Consider the following 17,528-nt stretch of genomic DNA (forward strand, 5'->3'; position numbering starts at 1 on the left):
ATCACTGTCAGTAGTTTGATTAAAGCCATTCAACAAGTCCCTAGAAAGTTCCAAACTTTCTCACATTTTTGTATCTTCTGAGCCCACCAAACTGTTCCAACCTCTGCCTATTACCCAGTTCCAAAGTCACTTCTACATTTTCAGGTATCATTATAGCAGCACCCCACTTTCTGTGGTAACAATTTACTGTATTTGTCCTTTCTTTTGCTGCTATGAATAAATATCTGAGACTGAGTAATTCATATAAAAAAGAGGTTTAATTGACTCACAGTTCTGCATGGCTGGGGAGGGTCTCAGGAAACTTACAATCATGGTGGAAGGCACATCTTCACAGGGCGGAAGGAGAGAGAATGAGTGCAAGCAGGGGAAATGCCAGATGCTTATAAAACCATCAGATCTCATGAGACTCACTCACTATCTCGAGAACAGCATGGGGTAAGCCACTCCCATGATACAATCACTTCCCACTGAGTCCCTTCCATGACACATGGGGATTATGAAAACTACAATTCAAGATGTGATTTGGTTGGGGACTCAGCCAAACTATATTATGTTTATTTCTTAGAGCAGTTTTAGGTTCACAACAAAATTGTCCAGAAGATACAGAGACTTAGCATATATCCCCTGCCCAAACAAATTCATAGCTTTGCCCATGAACAACACCAAACAGAGCAGTACATTTGTTGCAACCAACGAATCTACATTGGCATGTCATTATTATCCAAAGTTCATTGTTTATATTAGGGGTCATTCTTAGTGTTGTACATTTTATGGATTTTGAATAATGTATTATGACATTTATCTACCATTATTGTATCATACAGATTAGTTTTGATCTTAGTTTTGTACATTTTATGGATTTTGAACAATGTATTATGACATTTATCTATTATTGTACCATACAGGTTAGTTTCGCTACCCTAAAAAATCCTCTATTCTAAGCCTATTCATCCTTCTTTCCCCACTAACAGCCAATAATCTTTTTGCTGTCTTCATAATCGTGCCTAAAGTATGCCATCTAACAGGAATCATACAATATGTAGCCTTTACAGATTGGCTTTTTTCACTTGGTAACATGCCTCTAAATTTCCTACATGTCTTTTCATGGCTTGACAGCTCGTTTCTTTTTAGTGTTGGATATTATTCCATTGTCTTGATAGGCCACAGTTTGTTTACTACTCACCTACTAAAAGACATATTGGTTGCTTCCTAGTGTGAACCCCAAATATATGAGACAGGTCTCAGTCAATTTAGAAAGTTTATTTTGCCAAAGTTGAGGATGCACACCATGACACAGCCTCAGGAGGTCCTGACAACCTGCGCCCAAGATGGTTGGGGAACAGCTTGGTTTTATACGTTTTAGGGAGACTTGAGACATCAATCAATATATGTAAGAAGGTACATTGGTTCAGTGTGAAATATGGGACAACTTGAAGCTGGGAGGGAGGCCTCCAGGTTATAGGTAGCTAAGAGGCAAATAGTTGCATTCTTTTGAGTTTCTTATTAGTCTTTCCAAAGGAAGCAATCAGATATGCATCTATCTCAGTGAATACAGACGGTTGACTTTGAATAGAATGGGAGGCAGGTTGCCCTAAGCAGTTCCCAGCTTGACTTTTCCCTTTAGCTTAGTGATTTGGGGATCCCAAGATTTATTTTCCTTTCACACTAGTTTGGGCAATTGGTAATAAAGCTACTATAAATATCTGTGTATTAGTCCATTCTCGCACTGCTATAAAGAAATACCTGAAACTGGATAATTTATAAAGTAAAAAGGTTTAATTGGCTCACAATTATACAGGCTCTATAGGCCTCTGCTTCTGGAGAAGCCTCAGGAAACTTATAATCATGGTGGAAGGTGTAGGAGAAGCTGGCATATCTTACATGACTGCAGCAGAAGGAAGAGAGAGAGAAGGGGAAGGTGCTACACACTTTTAAACAACCAGACCTCATGAGAACTCACTCACTATCATGAGAACACAAGGGGGGAAGTTTGCCCGCATCATCTAATCACCTCCCACCAGGCTCCTCCTCCAACATCGGGGATTACTATTCAACATGAGATTTGGGTGGGGACACAAATCCAAACCACACCAATCTGTGTGCAGGTTTCTAAGTGGGCATATACTTTCAATTCATTTGGGTAAATACTAATGAGGTCAATAGCTCAATTGTATGGTAAAAGTAGGTTTAGTTTTGGGAGAAACTGCCAAACTGTCTCCCAAAGTGGCCATGTCATTTTGTATTTCCACAAGCAATGAATGAGAGTTCCTGTTGTTCCACATCTTCACCAGTATGTGGTATTCTCAGTGTTCTGGATTTTAAACATTTGAATAGGTGTGTAGTGTTATCTCATTTTTTTTAAATTTTAACTTACCTGATGACATATAATGTTGAACATCTTTCATATGCTGATTTGCCATTTGTATATCTGCTTTGGTTATGTATCTGTTAAACACTGGCCCATTTTATAACCGGGTTGTTTCTTATTGTTAATTTTAAGAGTTCTTGTATAGTTTTGGTAACAGTCCTTTATCAAATATGTCTTTTGCCAACATATTCTTACTCTGTGGCTTGACTTCTCATTCTCTTGGCAGTGTTTTGTGCAAAGTCTCATGCATTGAAATTTTGATGAAGTTCAGCTTATACACACACACACACACATATAGAAAGAGATATCCTTTCGGTTATACACACACACACATATATAGATAGATAGATGATAGATGATGGATACATAGATAGATAGATAAGAGAGAAAGAATTATTATTATTAACAATCAGCTGATGTAATCTGGGAGGCTAACAAGTCCCAAGATGGTAAGTTGGAGAGCCGATGTTCTAGTTCCAGACTCCATCCCAAGGAATCCAAAGATTTGATGGTGTAGCTTCAATCCAAAACACCACAGGCTTGAGACCCAGAACTTGCAGATGTTTTAGATAAAGTCTGAGGGCAATATAAAAACAAAAATCCAATGTTCCAGTTCAAAGACAGTCATGCAGGATGATTATCCACTTACTCAGTCTTTGTATTATATTTATGCCTTCAACTGACTAAATAGGCCCACCCACATTAGGAAGGGTAACCTGCTTTACTCAGTCTAACAATTTAGATTCAGATTTTAATCTCATACAGAAGCATCCAAAGAGACACATCCAGAATAGTGTTTGAGCGAATATCTGGGCACCCTGTGGCCCAGTCACGTTGATAGCATTTTGTTGCCCATTGGCATCATTTTGTTGGTAAGGCAAAGAAAGTAGACAACCTGTGATTTGTGAGCCACTCTGCAGTGATCTTTGTTGGCTTTTTTGAATTGATGTTTAAAAGAATTATTCACACAGCCTTGTACCATAATGAGAATTCCAACCCACCTGAATATGCCCCGGGTCCTTCCTCCCAGAATACCTCCTGTAAATGGCAGCCCCAGAGGATGCTCATCTCATTAAAAGTGAGCACCAGTTGGAAAGGAAGCATTCCAGGATCCACAAAAGATCTATGCATTTAAAACTGAAAGGAGTGAGGAAAAAAAAGGCACTTAACACTCAACAGAAAAAAGGCACAATAAAGTGTTAGCAAAAAAATTTCAGTGAAATGATGACCTCCATAAATTAAGAGAACTAAGGGACAATATATTGAGACAATAAAGAACAATTGAAACGAAGACCAACTGAAAGCAGCACAAAGAGGAAAGAAAGATATTGCTGAAGGCACAGTAATTGATGTATAGGAAAAGATGGAGAAATCAAACAGAAAAAAAGGGATCAGAGTGGTAAAAGAGAATAAAGAGAAAAAAATAGATTTGGAAGGCAAAGTAGAGACAACACAAACTTAATTGGAAGATAATACATGTGTATGTGTTTTATATATATAATTTTAAAATATTTTATATATGTATGCAAATTTAATATATAAAACACACAGACAAACCTCTCTCTGTCTCTCTTTAGCTATAATTCACTTATACAATACCTTTCTAGAGGCCTTACTCTTTACATATAAAACTCCCCCTCCTCTCTCACCCTTTGTCTTCTCTCTCATACACATACATATGCACACACACACACAAATACACACATCTCACATATTCCCCAGAAAAAGCTCAGAAACATATTCAAGTAAAGTTACTAGAAGGATACACAAGGACCTGGTAACAGTGCCTACTTCCACATAAAAAAGTTTGCATGGCTGGGGAATGGCTTTAGTAAGTATTTTCTCCTTAAACATTTATTACATATTCAATTTATAAACATATAAATGAATGTGTAAATAACAATTTTCAATTTTTTTATTTTAATTAATTAATTTTTTTGAGACAGAGTGTCGCTCTGTCACCCAGGCTGGAGTGCAGTGGTGCAATCTTGGCTCACTGCAACCTCTGCCTCCCGGGTTCAAGGGATCCTCCCACCTCAGCCTCTAGAGTAGGAGCTGGGATTACAGACATGCACTACAACACCAGCTAATTTTTGTATTTTTAGTGGAGATGGGGTTTCACCATGTTGGCCAGGCTGGTCTAAAACTCCTGACTTCAGGTGATTCGCCCGCCTCGGCCTCCGAAAGTGCTGGGATTACAGGCGTGAGCCACTGCACCCGGCCAATTTTCAATATTTAAATAGGCATTCTACTACATCCACATCTGGAAAGTCTAAGTATATGAGAGTCTTATTAAGCTTCAAGTTTTAATGATCAGTTTGCAGGAAATATAGAGGACACAGTAGCATCTTAAATGAAACACTGTGAGTAAGCAATGAGGAAATCCCAAAGACTGAAACACTACTCAGGACAATTAACCTGGTCTTATCAACAAAAGAATTGTAAACAATAAGGAAATAAATAAACAAGGACATTGGAGAATTGAATAGACACATTGATGTTAATAAATACACAAATTGGCTGGGAGCGGTGGCTCATGCCTGTAATCCCAGCACTTTTGGAGGCTGAGCCAGGTGGATCACCTGAGGTCAGGAGTTCCAGACCAGCCTGGCCAACATGGCGAAACACCATCTCTATTAAAAATACAAAAAATTAGCCGTGCTTGATGGTGGCCACCTGTAATCTCAAACTACTCGGGAGGCTGAGGTGAGAGAATCTCTTGAACCTGGGAGGCGGAGGTTGCAGTGAACCTAGATCGCACCACTGGACTCCAGCCTGGGCGACAGAGAGAGACTCTGTCTCAAAAAAAAAGAAAAAAAATTACCCTTCCCCACTGTCCCCTCTACACCCCCTCTCTATGCTCTTTTCTTCCTAGTAAAGCATTACTTTCTTTCTAGCTCAGTGATGCCACTGGATGTGATGTCTTCTATCTCCTTTTGTGTTGTCATCTTTATTAGAGTCAACTCCTTGAGGGCGAAGACTTAATAAATACATAAATTTTTAAAATACAAAATAATATTTCAGTTATATTTCTAAAAGGCCTATCATTTAAAGATTAATATTGAATTAATATTGAATTAAATCCCAAATATTTTTGGGATTTAAAAAAATTTAACATTGATAAGGGAACCGGGTGGAAATATACAAGAAATAAGACTGGCCATAAGGTAATCATCATGGAAACAGGTAATAGGTATATACAGGCCCATTGTGTTGTTCTGCTCCTCTACATGTTTGAAATTGCACACAGAAGGAAAAACAATTACAGGAAAAATGTTAATATTTCTGTTAAGGCATTTGCAATACAGTGCTTGTGATCTCCAACATCTCTGCTGGAAGAAAGTCAGGCTGGGAAGAGGAAAGCACTCACAGCATGTTGATAAACAGCCTAGCATGCAGAACCTTTGCTGAAGACAGTGACTAACTTCAACTTCATGAACTGAGAATGCTCTTACTGTGCTGAAATCTCGAGTCAAAGCTGGAGGCAGGAACATTTTCCCTGACTAAAGGAAGTGAAAAATGCCATCTCAGCATTTCATAACTTTTCTAATCCAGGTGTGATCTCACTATTTGTAAAGCCCAGCCCTTCCCAACCTGCAAGCTCACCTTCCAGGACTGGGCCCAGCCCATGCTCTCTAATAATATATAAGCTACTGCTGGAGCCCGATTCCTTGTCCTGCTTCTCCTGCCTCTCGCCTCCAGCCTCCAACGCTCGCCACAGCCCTCTCATCTCCTGGAACCATGGCCAGCACATCCACCACCATCAGGAGCCACAGCAGCAGCCGCCGGGGTTTCAGTGCCAACTCAGCCAGGCTCCCTGGGGTCAGCCGCTCTGGATTCAGCAGCGTCTCCGTGTCCCGCTCCAGGGGCAGTGGTGGCCTGGGTGGCGCATGTGGAGGAGCTGGCTTTGGCAGCCGCAGTCTGTATGGCCTGGGGGGTTCCAAGAGGATCTCCATTGGAGGGGGCAGCTGTGCCATCAGTGGCGGCTATGGCAGCAGAGCCGGAGGCAGCTATGGCTTTGGCGGCGCCGGGAGTGGATTTGGTTTCGGTGGTGGAGCCGGCATTGGCTTTGGTCTGGGTGGTGGAGCCGGCCTTGCTGGTGGCTTTGGGGGCCCTGCCTTCCCTGTGTGCCCTCCTGGAGGCATCCAAGAGGTCACTGTCAACCAGAGTCTCCTGACTCCCCTCAACCTGCAAATTGACCCCGCCATCCAGCGGGTGCGGGCCGAGGAGCGTGAGCAGATCAAGACCCTCAACAACAAGTTTGCCTCCTTCATCGACAAGGTGAGCCAGTGCCATGCCCTCCATCGGGCACTTCAGGGTCCCCAGACCAGAAGAGCAACAACTTCCTGCCAGAGAGACCCTAGGAGGGAGGGAGAAGGGGACTCAGCCCAGCTCTGCAGAGAGTGCAGGTGGCTCTCGGTGCACAGGAGGCAGCACAGATGGGCATCACTCCCCCATGGGATCTCTGGAGTGGCCCTCACTCCTGCCTAGGGAGAGCCGTAACTTTTCATAACCCTGAAGCACAGATGAGGCCATCAGAGAGTGGAGTAGGTTAATTCTTCCCTCTGAAGTGTTTAAGAGATTACAAAGCAAATGCCAGGAGTATATGGGCTGGTAAATTACACTCTGGGGTCTGGGTAAGAGGAAAAAGATTTAGAAAGAAAAGGAAAAGATAATCTGGCTGGATTAAGAAAAAAAGGGACATAGAAACAACTGTAAAACATGGAGAAATGCTAATTAATTTTAAAAACAGAGAATGACCATAACATCAGAATATTTGAGAGGAGACACTAAATGGGAAAGTAGACTGAAATGTAATCATGAGTCAACATCTAATATTCCTCCTAAGATCCTATCAGTAAAAAAACTGTGTACAATATATCAGGTAATTAGTATTTTTAAACTAGATTTGTGATTGTGCTTGGAAAAAGGAAAGAAGAAATGTTGAAACTCACTGATGATCAATAGCTTACAGCGCGAGAACACCTCAGTGGTCCGTGGGACAATTTCTCTAGTGAGACTGGTGGGGTGCAAAGGAGAAGGGGTTGGGGGAGCAGAGCTCAGCCTGAGCCTCTCTACATGCACTGTAGTAGCCCAGCACCATGGGGACCTCCCAGACCTGCCAGGAAACTGGATACCAGACACTTTCTCTGCCTTCCTTTGCCTGGAAAATGACCATCTTGCTTCCGTTCCAGGTGCGGTTCCTAGAGCAGCAGAACAAGGTTCTGGACACCAAGTGGACCCTGCTGCAGGAGCAGGGCACCAAGACTGTGAGGCAGAACCTGGAGCCGTTGTTCGAGCAGTACATCAACAACCTCAGGAGGCAGCTGGACAACATCGTGGGGGAACGGGGCCGTCTGGACTCGGAGCTGAGAAACATGCAGGACCTGGTGGAGGACCTCAAGAACAAGTGAGGACTCCATTTCCTGCAGCACACACTTCAAGACTATTGGGTGACCAGGGCCAGATGTGTGTAGGATTCCTAACAACCCATGTCCATGGAAATGAAAAGCACAAATTAGTCCCTAGGAGCAAAGCTGCAAGAACCACAGATGGTTATGGGAGGATGGGGAGATTAAAGAAGTGGCAAATTTAGTAGTAGCAAAACTCATCTCTTTGGCTCTCTGTGGCAGGAAAGCTCAATTAGAACATATTCCATTCGGGAAAATGTTGAATCCCAGGCTGCTTTTCTGTTTCATCCTACCCACTGGCTCATATGTGTCCCATGCCTTTCTTCCTGTAGATATGAGGATGAAATCAACAAGCGCACAGCAGCAGAGAATGAATTTGTGACTCTGAAGAAGGTGAGCAGATGAAGCCGGGGGTTCAAATTCATTTAGAAGGAGAGAAGTGGCTCTGTGTCCTCGCTCGCCTGGGAGAGGAGAATTGGCAGGAGGACTAGAAGATGGGTAGATTGGAAAGGTGAGCTCAGGTAACTCCAGGTTGTTGGCTCTTTCCCCAGGATGTGGATGCTGCCTACATGAACAAGGTTGAACTGCAAGCCAAGGCAGACACTCTCACAGATGAGATCAACTTCCTGAGAGCCTTGTATGATGCAGTAAGCATCTCCACCATCCTTCTGTTTACTCTGATGGGGTCTGCAAAGGGGAGAAGATGTATAGGGTTGGGTATCTCTGTAAATGTCGGAAGTGAAGTTGACCTTATGACCTTCTGTTCTGCAGGAGCTGTCCCAGATGCAGACCCACATCTCAGACACATCCGTGGTGCTATCCATGGACAACAACCGCAACCTGGACCTGGACAGCATCATCGCCGAGGTCAAGGCCCAATATGAGGAGATTGCTCAGAGGAGCCGGGCTGAGGCTGAGTCCTGGTACCAGACCAAGGTGAGCAGGGAGTGGGCAGCCGCTGAGGAATCCTTGTGTCCATCCTGGAATCCCAGAGGACTGCAGACTTCATTGGGGACATCCCCTGAGAGGAAGCTGGAGTCCTCTCACAGGACATGCACTCTGCACTATTAGAGTAGACATTTGGGGAACTTATGTCCAAGTCAAGGAAGAAAAAGAACCCAATGCAGGAGGAAAGCTGCCATAGACAAGGACATAGTCATCTCTGCATTTATCTTCACCCTGATTGCTGACTTTTAGAAATTGGTACAGAATATTTCTACTCCCTAAAGAAACTAGGCAGGCAGTGGTGCCATAATGAGGATGGTCTGTGACTCCAGAGTTTAGTATCCACCCACCACATAACATCAACTTTTCCTCAAGTTTCTTGAGGAGAAGCCATTAGGTCCACTTCATGACATGCATGATACACAAGTGAAAGTCATCGCTCCCAGGTAAGAACCCATAGACACTGTCTCTCTCTCCACCTCTGGGCTGCAGTACGAGGAGCTGCAGGTCACAGCAGGCAGACATGGGGACGACCTGCGCAACACCAAGCAGGAGATTGCTGAGATCAACCGCATGATCCAGAGGCTGAGATCTGAGATCGACCATGTCAAGAAGCAGGTACAGTGAGGTGCAATGGAGGAAAGAAGCATCATTTTTTGCTAGACCCATCAGGCAGTCATTAGCCATTATTTGAGATAATTCCTGAAACGTAAACCAACACTGGGGTGAGGAACATGTGTAGTTCTTGCCCTCAGTGAGAACTGAATAGAGAAGTGAATCCCACCCAAGAGGATGAGCCTCTGAGGCACAAGCAAGGCCAGGTCTCAACAGTCAGGTAAAAAGTTATCACCTCCCTTACAGATGGTCATAATTTTGTATATTTTAATGTGGCATCCAGATGTATTCCTCAAAATCATTCTTGTAGTTTTGAAAACAGCACTCAATACAAACCGAGCATTCATCTTCCATATGGCTTGTTTTTGGGTCCATTGTAGTGTCTCCCATAAGATGCAATGCACATTCTCATGCGGGTGCTTAATACAAGGGGCATAGGACTTTGTCACTTGACTCCCAGAGTAGACAAATATTGCCAAATGGAGAAATACTGGACAGGAAGAGTCAAAGCTCATTCTCTGTCAATTTTGGGTTACAGGACCCTGGTTCACTAAACAAGAGCCAGCCTCCTCCGGAGGAGCAGACAAGAAGTTCCTTCTCTTCCTTTCCCCTCCTAGTGTGCCAGCCTGCAGGCTGCCATTGCTGATGCTGAGCAGCGTGGGGAGATGGCCCTCAAGGATGCTAAGAACAAGCTGGAAGGGCTGGAGGATGCCCTGCAGAAGGCCAAGCAGGACCTGGCCCGGCTGCTGAAGGAGTACCAGGAGCTGATGAATGTCAAGCTGGCCCTGGACGTGGAGATTGCCACCTACCGCAAGCTGCTGGAGGGCGAGGAGTGCAGGTAGGTAACTGACGCGACTTCCTCCAACAGCTGAGTCCATCTTCAAGGTTCCTGGCACTGAGCACAATTCTAGGGTGCACTGCTCATGGCCGTAATTGCTCTTCTTGAGAGAAAACTAAAAGAGCAGTTTCCCATGGACTCTTCCACCCACCGAGGCTGCCCACACTGGTCCAGGGAAGGAAGAGCTCTCTGAGGTCTCACCCTCCCTGTGTTCCTCTCCACAGGCTGAATGGTGAAGGCGTTGGACAAGTCAACGTCTGTAAGTACCTTTGCTTGCCTTCCTCCCCTGCCCTCGCACTCTTCTGACTGGGCTCAGGCTGGCAGGATGAGCTCACCGTGGCTTCTTGCGTCCTTGTCCCCTCCCCACCACAGCTGTAGTGCAGTCCACCGTCTCCAGTGGCTATGGCGGTGCCAGCGGTGTCGGCAGTGGCTTAGGCCTGGGTGGAGGAAGCAGCTACTCCTATGGCAGTGGTCTTGGCGTTGGAGGTGGCTTCAGTTCCAGCAGTGGCAGAGCCACTGGGGGTGGCCTCAGCTCTGTTGGAGGCGGCAGTTCCACCATCAAGTACACCACCACCTCCTCTTCCAGCAGGAAGAGCTACAAGAACTAAAGTGCTGCCTCCAGCTCTCGGTCCCACAGTCCTCAGGCCCTTCTCTGGCTGCAGAGCCGTCTCCTCAGGTTGCCTGTCCTCTCCTGGCCTCTAGTCTTCCCTGCTCTCCGAGGTAGAGCTGGGTATGGATGCTTAGTGCCCTCACTTCTCTCTGTCTATACCTGCCCCATCTGAGCACCCATTGCTCACCATCAGATCAACCTTTGATTTTACATCATAATGTATTCACCACTGGAGCTTCACTTTGTTACTAAATTATTAATTTCTTGCCTCCAAAATTGTTATCTCTGAGGCTGAGCATTATAAGAAAATGATCTCTGCTCCTTTTCATTACCGAAAATCGCCTGGGGCTTATTTCACAACAACTTCCACTTATTTTCCATTGGCCCCCAAACTCCCTATGTTAAAAGTATTGTGAACCCACCCCCTGCAGTATGCATGGAAGCACAAGTGACTAGTCGTATGATGTACACAGTCTTTCTCCCTGTGATGATTTCTCTGCTGTTTGCTCTTTGTAATTTCTAAATAAAGCAGGTTTTAGAATAATGCATGGTACCAATATTTCTTCAGCTTTTTCAGTTGACAAACGCCTTTTTATTTTTAACTGATAATCCATATCCCCATGTGCTTAAACCTTCTCCTTTAGAGAGGTTCGATTAACAGCACTATGGCATCCTGATATTCAGGTCTCTTCTCAGATTAGATTCCTCCTAAATGTTTGGCAAGTGGAGCGGGAGGCACCTGGTCCACCATGATTGTCCACTCTGGTTTTACTGTATGTAGGAACTGGCAGCCCAGTCCCTCTGACTTGGTCTCTAAGACTACTCCTCCTTTTACACCGGTGCTTGGCCTAAATGCCCAGTGGAGAAACATTTTTGGCCAAATAGAGTAAAAGTCATTTGGGAAGAAAATAAGATACTTTATTTATACTTAGAATTGCCTCATGACTAAGAAAATTATTTGACAAGGTGTATCAACAGCAATCAATATGTGCCTACCTAGAACTGGACTTACACCTCTGGAAATGTATCCTGAGGAGACCGTGCAAATGCGGAAAGCTGTACACACATGGATATGTACCACAGTAATCTTCACAACGGGGAAATGGGACATTAAAGCTGATACAATTAAAAATCCAAACAGCTGGGGGTGGTGGCTCATACCTGTAATCCCGGCACTTTGGGAGGCTGAGGTGGGTAGATCACCTGAGATCAGGAGTTCGAGACCAGCCTGGCCAACATGGTGAAACCCCATCTCTACTAAAAATATAAAAATTAGTTGAACATGCAGTGGGCGCCAATCCCAGCTACTCGGAAGGCTGAGGCAGGAGAATCACTTGAACCCAGGAGCAGGAGGGAGGTTGCAGTGAGCTGAGATCACACTACTGTACTCCAGCCTGGGCAACAGAGCAAGACTCCATCTCAAAAAATAAAAAATAAAAATCCAAACAGCCAGGCACAAAACTCTCATGCTTATTCTTTGAAATGTGAAAGCAAAACAAGCATGGAAATTCCCTCCCTTTCACACTCTAAGCCTCTCACAGAGATCCCACGAAACCGAGTCTGTTTATCGCAAGAGACAGTTATATTCCTCCCTCAGGAGTGAACTGGCCTGTCTGTGAACTGGGCTGGCATCTCTGAATGGCTAAGGAAAGTCTCAGGATATAAGTGAATGGTCAGTGAACTAGTGTTGCCTTTGGGCCACCTCAGTTCCTGTTTTCCTCAGGAGTGACAATTATCCCCCGAACATTCTGGCTCCCACATCACTAGAGACATTTTATTATTTGGTTGGCAAATTCACAGAGGGTGTTTCACGATCCTGCTGTGTCAGATTCCCACTGTGTTCACCCCTAGGCTTTTCCTCAGCAACACGGGGAGCTTCTGACATTGACATCTCCTCACTGCACTCCAGACCTCCCCAACAGCACGCATGTGATAACTGACCTAAGCCCACTGACCACGCATACAGTTATATACTCATGAGGCATAATGAAAAGGAAAATAACTGACAAGGTAAATTATCCAGGATGTAGAAACATACCAAAAGGAGGTTAAAAACAATGTGCATGTATGTGTATCTATATAAAAAATAAAAATCTTATAGTATATGGACATTCAAAGTATAATAAAGGAAAACTACAGATGAACAAACTTGAAACTTCAATGAAATGCACCAAATCCTTGAAAGACACAGGTTACCAAAAAATTCATACAGGGAGAAACAGATAATTGGAATAGTCACATACCTATTAAATAAATTGAATCAATAATTTATAGCCTCTCTAAAAGAAAGCACCAAGCCCAGATATTTTTTTATTGGTTAATTCTATTAACATTTAGAAATGAAATGATACCAATTGTCTACAATGTCTTCTGGGAAACAGATGCAGAGAGAACGCTTATAACTCATTCAATGGAGGTCGGTATTACTCTAACACCGAAACTAGACAAAGACATTTTGAGAAAAGAAAACTATAGACCAATACTTCTTATAAACATAGATGCAAAATCGCTCAACAAAATATTACCAAATTTAATCCTACCAAGTACTTCAAAGTTATACACCATAACTAAGCAGGATTTATCCTATATATGCAAGGCTAGTGTAACATTCAAAAGCCATCAATAAAATCTACCATATCAGAAGACTAAAAAAGAAAAATCATATAATTATATCAGTTGATGCAGAAAAAGTTTATTATATAACCCAACACCAATTCATGTTTCAAAGAAAACAAGCTTGTCAGCAAACAGGAAATGGACGGCAACTTCCTCAACTTGGTAAAGAACATCTGAAAAATAAAAAATCCCGTAGTTAACATCATACTTAACAGTGAGAGACTAGGCCGTTTTCACATAGTTCGAGAGCAAGGCAGATATGTCCCCTCTTTCCACTGTTACTCGCATTGTACTAGAAGTTTAACTGCAGCAGTAAGATGAGAATAAGCAATAAAAGTAATATATATTAGAAATAAAACAACTCTCTTTATCCTCATATGACATTAAGTCAATGTAGAAAATTTCAAAGACTCTACCAAAACTTTCCTGGCAGCAACAAGCAGAGAGAGCAAAGTTGCAGGCACGAGGTTACTAGACAAAAGTAAGTACTTTCTTATATACCAGCAATGAGGAACCGAAATTTGAAATTAAAAATCAATACCATTCACAATAACACCGAAAGATTAAATGCTTAGGCATAAATCTAACAAAATATAAAGAGACTCCATAGGCGGAAAACTACTAAATAATGATGAAATAAATCAAAGATGTAAATAAATGAAGAGATATTCCAGATTTGTAGATTGGCAGACTCAAAATTATTAAGCTGTCAATTTTCTCTAAATTGGTACATAGATTCAACACAATCGCAATTAAAATCCCAGCAAGATATTGTTTAAATATCAATAAACTGGATAAAGTTTATATGAAAAGGCAAAGGATCTTTGCAAGGTGATAAGTGAAAGAATTGCAGTGGTGAGGTCACATTATGCATTTGTCAAAATCCATAGAATTTTGGGGGGATTTTAAAAATTAATATTTTAAATTGACAAAAACAAAACTGCATAAATTTATGAGGTACAATATGATGTTTTTATATATGTACAAAATATGAAATGATTAAATCAAGCTACTTAATATATCTATCACCTTGCTTTATCATTTTCTGTGGTGAGACATTTGAAATTTACTTTCTTAGCTATTTTGAAATATGCAATATATTATTATTGATGATTTTCACCCTGCTGCATAGTAGATCTCAAAACTTATTCCTCTCATCTAACTGAAATTGTGCTCTTTGACCAGCATTTCCCATTCTGTCCCATCTCCACCCCCTCTCCCAGTCTCTGATAACCATCATTCTACTCTAAACTTCCATAAGTTCCTCTCTTCTACATAACACGAATAAGTGAGACTGTGCAGTATTTGTCTTCCTGTGTCTGGCTTATTTCACTTAGCATAATGTCTGCCAAGTTTATCTATATCGTCTTTATTTTTTAGAGCAGTTTTAGGTTCACAGTAAAATTGTCCAGAGGTACAAAAACTTACCATTTACCCACTGCCCACACAAATTCATACCCTCACTCACAATCAATAGCCCCTACCAGAGTGGTACATTTGTTACAATCAAATCTACGTTGATGTGTCATTATTACCCAAAGTCCAAGCTTACAGTAAGGGTAACTCTTGCAGTTGCACATTCTATGGTTATGAAAAATGGATAACATGTATCCACCACTATAGTATCATACAGATTCATTTCACTGCCCTAAAAATCTTCTGTGCTCCACCTATTTATCTTTCCCAACTAAGCCTTGGCAGCCAATGATCTTTTTACTGTCTTCATAGTTTTTTCCCTTTTCCAGCATGTCATATAGTTGGCTACAGTATGTAGCCTTTTCAGGTTGGCTTCTTTCACTTAGTAATATGCATTTAAGTTTCCTCCAGGTATTTTCATGGCTTGATAGCTCATTTCATTTTAGTGTTGAATAATATTTCATTGCCTTGATGGGCCACAGTTGACTTACCATTCAACTACTGAAAGATTTGTTGGTTGCTTCCTAGTTTGGGAAATCAGGAGTAAAGCTGCTATAAATATCTGTGTGCAGGATTTTGGATGGGCATAAGTTTTTAACTCATTTGGGTAAACACCAAGGCATGCAGTTGCTGAATTGTATGGTAAGAGTATGTTTAGTTTTGTAAGAAACTGCCAGACACTATTCCAAAGTAGCCATACCATTTTGCATTACAATGAATGAGAGTTCCTGTTGCTCCACATCCTTGCCAGCATTTGGTATGGTCAGTGTTCTGGATTTAGCCATTCTAATAGGCATGTAGTGATATCTTATTGTGCTAATTTGCATTGCTCTGATGATCTATGCTCATCTATTTTGTATATCTGCACTGGTGATGTGTCTGTTAAAGACTTTGGCCCATTTTATAATCAAGTTATTACTTACTGTTAATTTTAAGAGTTCTTTGTACAGTTTGGATAATAGTCCTTTATTGAATATGTCTTTTACCAATATTTTCTTCCAGTCTGTGGCTTGAATTCTCACTCTCTTGGTAGTGTTTTGCAGAGCAGAAGTTTTATTAATAATTTTAATGAAGTCCATGTTACCAATTATATCTTTCATGGTTCCTGACTTTGATATTGTATCTAAAATGTCATTGTCATACCTAAGGTTATCAAGGCTTTCTCCTATGTTATCTTCTAGGAGCTTTACAGTTTTGCATTTTACATTTAGAGTTATGATCCATTCTAAGTTAATTTTTGTGGTGAATATAAGACCCGTATCTAAATTCGTTTTTCTACATGTAGATATCTAGTTATTCCAGCACCAATTGTTGAAAAGGCTGTCTTTGTATTGCCTTTGCTTCCTTGACAAAGATCAGTTGATTATATTTATGTAGATCAAATTCTGGGCTGTCTATTTTGTTCCTTGATCTATTTGTCTATTCTTTCACCAATACCACCGTGTCTTTGTTACTGTAGTTTCATAGTAAGTCTTAAAGTAGGATGCTTGCAGTCCTCTGACTTTGTTCTCCTTCAATATTGTGTTAGCTATTCTGGGTCTTTTGCCTCGCCATAAAAACTTTAGAATCAGTTTGTTGATATCCACAAAGTACTTTGCTGGGATTTTTTTATGGTGGAAAACTCATAGAACTTTATAGAGTGGAATTTTTATTAGGGAAAGCTCATAGAATTTTATACTGTGGAGTAAACCTTAATGTTTGAAATTAAAGAAAATGATTTATGAGATTGAAAGATCTTAGAATGGAATGTACAATGTGGCAAAAGGATCTACCTATATTACAAATGTATGAAATCACCTCCCTGAAGTGGATGGGAAGAAAAAAGGCTGACATTAGGAACTCTGCAAGTGAGTGGAGTCTATGAGACTAAAGGCAAAGAAACTTGTAAGAACTGTATGTCAGTATTGTACTTGAGTTGATAAGGTTGCTTCCCATGGTGGCATGACTAACAATTCTGAAACCACTATGCCTGTGCTTTAGTCAGTGTTCTCCAGAGTAATGGAAACTATAGGGTATATATATATACACACACACACACACACACACACATATATATATACACACACATATATACACACATATATATATACACACACACATATATATACACACACACATATATATACACACTCATATATATATACACACACACACACATATATATATCTGTACCTATCTATCTATCTGCATCTATCAATCTACTTACCTATGTATTTAGAGAGAGAGAGAGAGAGATTATAAAGAATTGGTTGATGTGGTTTAGGTGGCTGACAAGTCCCAAGATCTGCAGTGGACAAGCAGGAGACCCAAGAAAGCAAATGTTCTAGTTTGAGTCTAAAGGCAGAAAAAACCCAGCTCAAATGCTATTAGGCAAAAGGAATTCTCTCTTACTAACCTGTTTGTTCTATTCTTCCCTTTAACTAATTTAATGAGGCCCACTCACATAAGTAAGGCAATTTGCTTTACTCAGTATATATACTCAAATATTAATCTCATCCAGAAACATACTCACAGACACACCCTCACCCTGAAAAATGTTTTACCAGATATCTGGGAACTCCCACAAAAATATTCCACAATAATTTAAATTTTTTTTTTCTATTCTGCAAGATGTGTTTTAAAAAAATTCAATAGTTTTGGGGGAACAGGTGGTGTTTGGTTGCATGGAAATGTTCTTTAGTGGTGATTTCTGAGACTCCGGTGCACTCA

General features: G+C 41.6%; 1 protein-coding gene across 1 annotated transcript; it reads left to right on the plus strand.

The window, feature by feature from the left end:
* The first annotated feature begins 6,068 nt into the window (after positions 1 to 6,068).
* On the plus strand, positions 6,069 to 11,333 carry KRT6C (keratin 6C). Its single transcript, XM_024347833.3, has 9 exons — positions 6,069 to 6,649; positions 7,564 to 7,778; positions 8,112 to 8,172; positions 8,331 to 8,426; positions 8,551 to 8,715; positions 9,217 to 9,342; positions 9,957 to 10,177; positions 10,402 to 10,436; positions 10,550 to 11,333. Exons 1-9 carry the CDS (start codon positions 6,110 to 6,112, stop codon positions 10,783 to 10,785), a joined length of 1,695 nt encoding a protein of 564 aa, XP_024203601.3. The 5' UTR covers positions 6,069 to 6,109; the 3' UTR covers positions 10,786 to 11,333.
* Positions 11,334 to 17,528: the final 6,195 nt, after the last annotated feature.

This window comes from Pan troglodytes, chromosome 10, assembly GCF_028858775.2.
Source record: "Pan troglodytes isolate AG18354 chromosome 10, NHGRI_mPanTro3-v2.0_pri, whole genome shotgun sequence".
Taxonomy (NCBI): Eukaryota; Metazoa; Chordata; class Mammalia; order Primates; family Hominidae; genus Pan; species Pan troglodytes.